This window comes from Leucoraja erinacea, chromosome 28, assembly GCF_028641065.1.
Source record: "Leucoraja erinacea ecotype New England chromosome 28, Leri_hhj_1, whole genome shotgun sequence".
In the NCBI taxonomy this organism is placed as follows: Eukaryota; Metazoa; Chordata; class Chondrichthyes; order Rajiformes; family Rajidae; genus Leucoraja; species Leucoraja erinaceus.
This window is the reverse complement of record NC_073404.1, coordinates 26,398,685-26,409,352: the sequence shown is the minus strand read 5'-3', so window position 1 is coordinate 26,409,352 and position 10,668 is coordinate 26,398,685. Positions and strand designations below refer to the sequence as shown.

The 10,668-nt window shown below is 44.1% G+C and overlaps 1 protein-coding gene across 1 annotated transcript in view; it reads left to right on the top strand.

The window, feature by feature from the left end:
• The window catches only part of doc2b (double C2-like domains, beta), a 213,396-nt gene that overhangs the window by 1,652 nt on the left and 201,076 nt on the right, over positions 1-10,668 (top strand). Inside the window, exon 1 of the mRNA XM_055658071.1 lies at positions 1-890. This exon is cut by the window's left edge and continues 1,652 nt beyond it. Within this exon, the coding sequence (XP_055514046.1) occupies positions 575-890 (316 nt within the window). The 5' untranslated portion in view covers positions 1-574. The remainder of the gene's footprint in view (positions 891-10,668) is intronic.

The window sequence follows — 10,668 nt, the reverse complement described above, 5'->3', positions numbered from 1 at the left end:
CTCGGTTTTAATTGAACCAATAATCTGTAGTCAGGCTAGTCTTCACAATCAGGCTGGCATTTAGCAGAAGGGTTTTAAATTTAAAAAAAAATTTAGGCGATGCATTTCACATGTTGCGGGTTAATCGCAGCTTGGTTTATGCCCCGGGCAGACACTAAATCGTTAACCCTTGCACCCTGGATTTTGCCTTCATTCCAGTGCTTCCTGTTTACTGCTTGGTTGCTAGCCACTGACATCACTGTCTCCACCTCTCCCAATCAATCTCTCATACAGAGAGCGAGAGACACACACGCACGCATTCATAGGCTGAGCAGCAGTATTAGAAAGACAAGGAGCGCCGAGGTAGTGAGGCAGCATGCACAGGCTTTCTACAACTCAATGTATATGAGCAGCCTAGCCCAGCGCTGGAGACTCGGCTGCGCTGTGTAACAGAGAGGGCACCTTATATTCGCTGCTCTGTCCCCACTTCAAGATTCAGGGTGGCTTTTCCCCCTCTCTCTCTCTTCCCCCCCTGTTTCTTTACCTCTTACTTCCCCCCTTCTGCCGACTGCTGTGTTTGAAAAGGGTCGCATGCATGACAGTCCGAAAAGGAGAGAAAATGGCCATAAGCATTCAGGAGCATATGGCTATCGACGTCTGCCCGGGTCCCATCAAACCTATTAAACAAATCTCTGATTACTTCCCTCGTTTTCCTCGTGGTCTCCCCTCGGCCGTGAACCGCAACAACTCTATGCATTCCACCGTCAGCCAGCCCCCAGTCACCCAGTCCGAGGCTAGGAAGGAGGAGGATGATGTGGACAAATTATTTGGGGCTTATGGAACCGCATCAGCTGCACCTGCCAAAACTGAGGAGGAAATTGACATCGATGGCTATGAATCCGATGACTCCAGTAAGTCTCCCCCAACTATGTTCTACTTGTGTTTGTGTTGGCCTGCTGTTGCTGCAAATGTGTTCTTGGTTGGGGGTTTTTTTCTGCTTAAAATGTGAACCTGCACCTGAAGGGTCTCGACCCGAAACGTCACCCATTCCTTCTCTCCAGAGATGCTGCTGCTGCTGCTGCTGCTGCCGCCTGTCCCGCTGAGTTACTCCAGCTTTTTGCCTCTATCTATCCTGATTATATTTAGCACGTTTCAGTAAATTCCGAAGCTGTGTTTTTTTTTGTTTAAACAAAAATATTTCATAATAATTCCGGGGGCATTTAAATCGCCCGCAGAAATTCCACTCAGAGGTTCGACTGCAAAGTGTTAACGTCAAACTTCACGAATGATAACTTGGTGAAGAAGCCATCTGCCATTAACCATTCCATCCACAAGTCTCCCTTAATGAGGCAGGGTAGAAATCTGTCGTGACAAAAAAAAAAAAAAATGCAACTGGTTTCAGATAAATTAGCGGGGAAAATGTTTAACACTTGAGGTAAAACTGGAAAGTGAATTCCATTTTAATCTACCTGGCTACAAGTGCTGAACGAGTGAATGTCTGCCCGTGATCTGATTTTCACTCTAGATTGCCTGTTTCGGAGTTTGACAAATAATTAGGGCTTCAGTCCCCAGCTCTAGGGGGAAGAGAGGGAGAGAGGGAGAGATGGAGGGGGGTGAAAATCCAAAAAGAGGATTTAAAACCAGCATCATTTACAGCATTGAATGCAGCGTTTTTTTAAATTTAATTGTTTTGAATAACGGTGCCATTAATTGATGGACTTTCAAATTTACATGTAGTTACTTGACCTGAAATCGCATAAACAGCATAAAAAGCTCATTTGACCAAATGGCAAGCTGCGAGGTGTACTGTTTTAAATGCACTAGGAACATCATTACAAAGGGGAGTCGTTTTTATTTACATCACAGTCTGAGCAAAGTCAGGTTTTTTTATTAATAGGTCGTTTATTACTAAGGATTTCAAAAAAAAAAATGTGGCTGATGAAAATGTGCGTTAAATTGTAAATACTCGTGGAGGTGGTGTTTTGTAGATTTGAATTCTCTTAACTGCGTTCCCACATCATTTAAAAAAAAAATAGTCAAACATTAGATTAGCAGGATCAAAATGTAAGTATATTCTTTAAAAGTTAGCATCTCGATGCTATGATTTATTTTAAACATATTCCCAGTATTGACATGTGGGAGGTGATATGTACACTTGCAGATTGCCACACCCAAATGAAATAACACGTGATTTATTTTAGCTCGGGTGGTCTGATATTTTAAATATTAATTTTGAAGGTATCATTGTTCCTCCCACTAGATTAACCTGCATGGCCAAGTTTGGGTATAGGAGAAAGCCCTTTGCAACCAGTTTTTATTTAATACACGATCGGGGTGTTTATTGATTTGGTCAGTGTTCCAAGTCTGTGAGCAGGTTCGGAAAGATGTCTGTAAATCTGACCAGACTAGAGAGTCAGATATACAAGAGTCTTTTAGATTATCCCTGAGTAATTAACTATCCTACAAATGTTGACTCCAAATGGGGTTTTTTTTTAGAAAAAAAAAATATATATATGTAAACAACTTGTGTATGAATGATGTTAACATACTTGCAGATTACACTAGTTTGATATTTCTGGCAGGCTGCTACAACTGCATTATCCATTACAGCTGTTTCAGTCTTGAATTCCCTGCTTTGCGACCAAGCTGAGAATGGTCCAAGTTTCCAATTGCACTTTGCTGGAAGTACTTGTGATTTATACCTGGCCTTGGTTTCAGTGAGTCGGCACCAATTCTGGGTGAATGATAACTTGCAATTCTGCAGCACCTTCAGTGTAATGAAAAAATAATCACGGAGCATTGCACAGCAACAGAAATAATGGAGCATCAAGCAGTGTGAGGAGAAGGGTCAGGAACGCTGACCAAAGGGAGGTTCAAAGCAAATGATTTTGAGCAGTCTTTTGAAGGTGAGAGTATTGGTTACAAAGTGCAGGGTTTTGTGAAATCGTCCCTAGATGGTTACAGTCCATGCCTCTATGCATGCAGGGGCAAGTGTTTCTGCGCAGAGTCTGGTGAGTACACAGTGACTCAATGGTAGAGTCGCTGCCTTGCAGCGCCAGAGACCCAGGTTCGATCCTGACAGCGGGTGCTGTCTGTATGCAGTTTGTACGTTCACCCTGTGACTGCGTGGGTTTTCTCTGGGTGCTCTGGTTTCCTCCCACACTCCAAAGACGCACAGGACAAGTTTGTGGGTTAATTGGCTTCGGTAAGTTGTAAAATTGTCCCTAGTGTGTGTGTGTAGGTTAGCGTATGGGGTGATCACTCGTTGTTGCAGACTCGATGGGCTGAAAGGCCTGTTTCAGCACTGTATGTCTAAAGTCTAGAGTGCCTGGAATGCACTGCCAGGCATAGTGGTTGAGACAGATATGATAGTGGGAGTTAAGTGGCTTTTGGATAGACATATGGACGTGCAGGACATGGAGGATATGCAGTATGTGGACGCAGGTAGGAGTTGGTCTTGGCATTATGCTCGGCACAGAAATTATGGGCAGAATGGCCTGTTCCCGTGCTATAATCTTCGATGCTCTATGTACTAAAAGAGAATATAAGAATGGGAAGATTCCAACAATATGAATGAGGCACAAACACATTTTGGGCTGATGGAATTTGCAGTGGTTTGGAGGAGCAAGACTGCTGAGGAGGTGCAGGCTGGTTGTGGGGAGATCAAAAGAGATTTTCTGTTATACCGAGGATAGACAAAAGAGATTGTTTCGAGAGAAGGGTAAAGTATTTTCCCATTTGTGAATTATTGGCTTTTTGGTTACCTTTTTGTGAGGATCTGCTCAATTTTATTGAAGCTAAGTATACCAGAGTCGGGCAAGAGATGTGAAGTTATAGTTATGAGAAAAAAAAAGCAATGAGAGTACCATTTTCAGTGTAGTAGAAAAATAATATTGGAGGCTTTTTAAGTGCAGAGTGGATAATGGAAAGAGCAATATAGATTGGGATTTGATTTTTAAATGACCACAGAGAGAGTGAGGGATGAGATGACAAGGAATTCCTAAATGCAGAAACCTGGTCAATACTAAGGAATGAGAAAAGTTCTAATGCAGGTAAATGGGTTTAGCTGAGATGGACATCTTAATCGGCAGGGACAGGTTTGGCCAAAGGGCCTCTTTCTGTTTCTATAACTCTAGGAAAGCATTCCTCTCTGCCTGGCCTGTTTAATAGTGTAGACACCAAAAGCTTGAGTAACTCAGCGGGTGAGGCAGCATCTCAGGAGAGAAGGAATGGGCGACGTTTCGAGTCGAGACCCTTCTTCAGACCCGCAACATCGCCCGTTCCTTCTCTCCTGTGATGCTGCCTCACCCGCTGAGTTACTCCAGCTTTTTGTGTCTACCTTCGATTTTAACCAGCATCTGCAGTTCTTTCTTACACTGTGTAATAGTGTGTTGTTCTGGAGCTAACAAGACTACATGTTTACCTGACTGCAACAACAGATGTGAAAAACGGTGTGAAGGACAGATTGTTTGGGGAGTGTTGCCACTTTCACACCCCATACCTCTTTTGAAGAACTGCAGATGCTGGTTTATACCCGAGGATAGACACAAAGTGCTGGAGTAACTCAGCGGGTCGGGCAGCATCTCTGGAGATAAAGGATGTGTGACATTTCATGTCGGGGCCTTTCTTCAGAAGGTCTAAAGAGGAGTCTCTACCCCAAAACATCAGCCATCCTTTTTCTCCAGCGATGCTGCCCGTCCTGCTGAGTTACTCCAGCACTTTGTGTCTATCCTCTTCTGAGGAAGTAGTGTAAGAAGTTAAGGGCCTGTCCCACTGTACCAGGTAATTCAAGAGCTCTCCCGAGTTAAAAAAAAAAAAATCAAATTTGTGGTAAGCACGTAGAATGTACGTAGCGGGTACGTCGGAGCTCGGGGCGTCTCTTAGCAGCTCGTAACGCTAACAGCAGGTACTCGGGAAACACTCGTGAACTCTTGTGAAGAATTTTCAACATGTTGAAAAATGTCCACGAGAGCCCCGAGTACCTACGCGCGGCCATTACCGTAATTCTCCGAGTTCGAGTCAGGGGAAACTCGGGAGAGCTCTTGAATTACCTTGTACAGTGGGACAGGTCCTTAATGCTGATTCTAAAAGCCAGGTACATACATGAGTCCGGCCCCTCTGTGCTGAGTGTGTTTGCAGCTCTAAGACATGTGAGAGTTATCATATGGAAGTTTGCCTAAGAAGTTAAATGTCATGTTTGTGCATTGGTTTTAGTTTATCTTGTTGTCACGTGGACCGATTTGCAGTGAAAAGCTTTTGTGGTGCATGCTATCCAGTCGGCAACAATACTGGATCATAATCAAGCTGTTCAGTGTACAGATACAGGATAAAGTACATAATGTTCGTGCATGATAAAGAACAGTAAAGGTAGTTCAATGGCATAGATGGGAGATCAGGACCACTCTCCAGAGGATGGTGCAGTTGGCTGATTACATCTGGGAAGAAACTGTCCCTGAATCTGGAGGTGTGTGTGTTTTCAACCTTCTGTGCCTCTTGCCTGATGGAAGAGGGAGTGACCAGGGTGAGACTGGTCCTTGATTATGCTGGTGTCCTTGCTGTGGCAGCCTGAAGTATAGATGAAGTCAACTGGTACTGCAAGAAAATTAGACTTCCAAATCTGAAATGCATTCAATATATCTATCTTGTGGTGCATGGACTGGCTTAATATATAACTGAGAGAGATTCTTTGGAGATTCCCAGTTCCCAGAAGAAAAAGTTGTATCTGATTGCTCAAAGTTAAAATATGATATAATCTGTTTTCAATAGACAATTTGTGCGAGAGTAGGCCATTCGACCCTTCAAGCTAGCACTGCCATTCAATGTGATCATGGCTGATCATCCCCAATCAGTACCCCATTCCTGCCTTCTCCCCATATCCTCTGACTCCACTATTTTTAAGAGTCTCTCTAGCTCTCTCTTGAAAGCATCCAGGGAATCTGCCTCCACCGCCCTCTGAGGCGGAGAATTCCACACTCATAACTCGCTCCGAGGAAAAGTGTTTCCTCGTCTCTGTTCTAAATGGCTTGCTCCTCATTCTTAAACTGTGGCCCCTGGTTCTGGACTCCCTCAACATCGGGAACATGACTTTTCATCACCGCCTCAACAGAATCAAGACCCAGGGGACATAGGTTTAAGGTGAGAAGAGAAAGATTAATAGGAACCCGAGATATCAAGAGGACCCAGGGGACAGATAGGTTTAAGGTGAGAAAGAGAAAGATTACTAAGTAGGAACCCGAGTATTGGTACAGTTTTGGTCTCCAAATCTGAGGAAGGACATTATTGCCACACAGAGGAGAAGGTGACTGATTCCTGGGATGTCATCTAGAACAACTTGTTTATACTCTCTAGTTTAGATTGAAGGAAACTTAGTTGGGGCAGATACTACAACAACATTTAAAATACACTTAGACAGGTCTACGGCTTGGAAAGGTTTAGAGGGATATGGGCAAAATGAGGGCAGGTAGAATGAGTGTAGGTGGGACATCTTGGTCAACATGGGCCAAAGGACCTATTTCATGTTATAGGATTATGATTCTCTGACATTCACAGACATTTAACTGTATTATTAATGGCTATCTGAAGATATTTTGGAGCCAGCATGTTCCATTTTTATCCAGAATTATCTACATTCCTTAATGTGGACTGGTATCAATTGTGTTGTGATTTGCCAATTTCATAAGTGATAGGAGCAGAATAAGGCCATTTGGCCCATCAAGTCTACTCCGCCATTCATTCGTGGCTGATCTATCTCTTCTTAGAAACATAGAAATTAGGTGCAGGAGTAGGCCATTCGGCCCTTCGAGCCTGCACCGCCATTCAATATGATCATGACTGATCATCCAACTCAGTATCCCGTACCTGCCTTCTCTCCATACCCCCTGATCCCCTTAGCCACAAGGGCCACATCTAACTCCCTCTTAAATATAGCCAATGAACTGGCCTCAACTACCCTCTGTGGCAGAGAGTTCCAGAGATAACCCCATTCTCCTGCCTTCTCCCCAATAACCCCTGACACCTGTACTAATCAATAATCTGTCTATCTCTGCCTTAAACATATCCATTGACTTGGCCTCCACAGCCTTCTGAAGCAATGAATCCCACAGATTCACCACCCTCTGACTATAGAAATTCCTCCTCATCTCCATTCCAAAGGAAGGTCTTTTGATTCTGAATCTATGACCTCTGGCCCCAGACTCTCCCACTAGTGGAAACGTTCCCTCCACATCCACTGTATCCAAGCCTAATTATGTTAAATTATGGATCAGATGTTGGAAAGGGAAACTTAATTTCATCTGTTTTGGTCAGCCACGTTGACAGTGGTTCTGGAACCTTGTCACCCATATTTTCACATTGAAACATTTACTAGGGCTCCAGTTACTGTATCAGACATTGGATTCTGCTCTTGAACTTTCTGTATGTAACAAATGATCCTTATAGAGGTGGACAGGTCTTATCGAGGTGTACGAAATAATGACAGGAATAGATAGACGCACACAGCTTCTTGCCCAGAGTAGGGGAATCGAGAACCAGAGGACACGGGTTTAAGGTGAGAGGGGAAAGGTTTAATAGGCACCTGAGGGGTAACATTTTCACATGAAAGGTGGTGGGTGTATGAAATGAGTTGCCAGTGGAGGTGGTTGAGGAAGGGATTATTGCAACATTGAATAAACATTTAGACATGTACATGGATAGGATAGGTTTGGGGGGGGGTGGGTATGGGCCAAACGCAGGCAGTTGGGACCAGTGTAGATGGGACATGTTGGCCGGTCTGTGCAGGTTGAGTCGAAGGATCTGTTTTCCTGCTGTATCACTCTATGACTAAGTGCAAGCTCTAACCTTCCTTGGGGACAACGTTACTTACAGAAATGTAATGAATGCTGCCAATGAACTCGGTGTCAAATCTTACCCGCTGTACTGCCCCTCGTTCTCTGTCTTCAATTCTTGTCATCTCTCTTGTGTTAACTGGGCCCCTTTCACAGCTGCTTGTTTTTACCTTGTTAGCCCGCCTTCCTCCATCCATCCCGTAGGGATTGCTTGTAGGCCATTAGCAGTTAGTGTCCAAAAAAATTGCAAGGCTCTTTACTGGCGAGCTTCCTGGGCGGATTTCTAGGCCACTGGAAGCGGGTGAGTCCACATGTTTACCGTGACAGATGTGCCATTTTCTGGGCTAATATGTGTTGTGGATGTAACGTATCATTTAAAAATGACATTGACTTCAAACGGCAAAACAACTTATTTATAAAGCGTCTTTAACGTGGTCTCAGTGTGCTTCACTAGTGAGTTTTCATCCTAAGATTGAACTAAATTCACATGTGGAGATAGATATTAAGAGCTGGAGTAACTCAGCGGGACAGGCAGCATCTCTGGAGAGAAGGAATAGGTGACATTTCAGTTCGAGACCCTTCTTGGGACCTGAAACATCACTTATTCCTTCTCTCCAGAAATGCCTCCTGACCCGCTGAGTTACTCCAGGATTTTATCTATCGTCGGTGTAAACCAGCATCTGCAGTTCCTTCTTCCTTCACATGAGGAGATTGGGTTGGGTGAGCTGGTGTTTACTTCAAATGTTGAATGTTTGCAGTTTGCAGAAAGAAGGAGCATAAAAAATGTCTTAAAGGCAGGATATAAATTTGCATTTATTGTGTTAATTACATGACTTTTAAAGACTTTCATTGTAATATTATTTGTTTCATTGTTGTTCCCGTGTTGTTGCCAAACTGGGAAGCTGCTCTCAGGATAACATTGCACTTTTATGGACAATTAAACTGAAGATGAAAAATCAATCAATTTAAAGTACTTTTCTAGCAACTAAGCAGACACAGTAAATATTATGAAGTTGCATTATTATCTAACTGTGAATTCAAACGTTATAATTACATACCACAGAGCACCCCCTCTCCCTATGCTTTGACTGGATGCATTGTGACAAATTAATCCATGCCAATTTTAAAAGGAAAATAAACTTCTGTTTAACACTTTCCAAACTAGTCAAAAATCTTGTTAAATTAAGGACAAGGTCATAGAAACATAGAAAATAGGTGCAGGAATCGGCCATTCGGCCCTTCGAGCCTGCACCGCCATTCAATATGATCATGGCTGATCATCCAACTCAGTATCCCATCCCTGCCTTCTCTCCCTACCCCCTGATACCTTTAGCCACAAGGGCCACATCTAACTCCCTCTTAAATATAGCCAATGAACTGTGGCCTCAACTACCTTCTGTGGCAGTGAATTCCAGAGATTCACCGCTCTCTGTGTAAAAAATGATTTTCTCATCTCGGTCCTAAAAGGCTTCCCTCTTATCCTTAAACTGTGACCCCTTGTTCTGGACTTCCCCAACATCGGGAATAATCTTCCTGCATCTAGCCTGTCCAACCCCTTAAGAATTTTGTAAGTTTCTATAAGATTCCCCCTCAATCTTCTAAATTCTAGCATGTACAAGCTGAGTCTATCCAGTCTTTCTTCATATGAAAGTCCTGACATCCCAGGAATCAGTCTGGTGAACCTTCTCCGTACTCCCTCTATGGCAAGAATGTCTTTCCTCAGATTACGAAGCAATGGCCAAGAAAACACACCAATGCCACTAATAGAAGGCTTAGGAAGTTTGTCATGTTCCCAACAACTCGCATCAATGTTTACAGATGTGCCGTCGAAAGCATTTTATCGGGAGTCATCACAGCATGGTTTGGGTGACGTTTCGGGTCGAGACCCTTCTTCAGACTCCTAGAAACAAGCTGAGCCTTCACCTGAAGTCGGACTCGGTTGTGGGAGTGTTTCTGCATCCGGAGCATTAAAGACGTCCATAATAAGACCAGTTGATTAATCTGGGCGTCAGTCAGGGGGTTATGGGGAGAAAGCAGGAGAATGGGGTTGAGGGGAAAAGATAGATCAGCCTTGATTGACTAGCGGAGTAGACTTGATGGGCCGAATGGTCTAATTCTGCTCCTACAATGTACGGACATGAACTTATAACCCAGCCCCCTTGCCCCCATCACCACCTTTACTCGTGTTCACCACCACAGACTTGCTTATAGGGGCTGCGCGCTGGCACAGCGGTACAGTTGCTGTCTTGCAGCGCCAGAGATCCAGGTTTGATCCCGACTATGGGCGCTGTCTGTACGGAGTTAGTACGTTCTCCCCGTGACCACGTGCGTTTTCTCCGAGATCTTTGGTTTTCTCCCACACTACAAAGACATACAGGTTTGTAGGTTAAGATTTGCTTGGTGTAAATGTAAATTGTCCCTCGTGTGTGTGTGTGGGCTAGTGTTAATGTGTCGGGGGTTGTTGGTCGGAAAGTCCTGCTTCCACACTGCATCCCTAAACTAAAACTTAAAGAGTGTGGAGCCCAGGAGCAGACAGTGACCACAATTAACATAGAAACATAGAAAATAAGTGCAGGAGGAGGCCATTCGGCCCTTCGAGCCAGCACCGCCATTCATTGTGATCATGGCTGATCATCCCCAATCAGTACCCCATTCCTGCCTTCTCCCCATATCCTCTGACTCCACTATTTTTAAGAGTCTCTCTTGAAAGCATCCAGGGAATCTGCCTCCACCGCCCTCTGAGGCGGAGAATTCCACAGGCTCATAACTCACTGCGAGGATAAGTGTTTCCTCGTCTCCGTTCTAAATGGCTTGCTCCTTATTCTTAAACTGTGGCCCCTGGTTCTGGACTCCCTCAACATCGGGA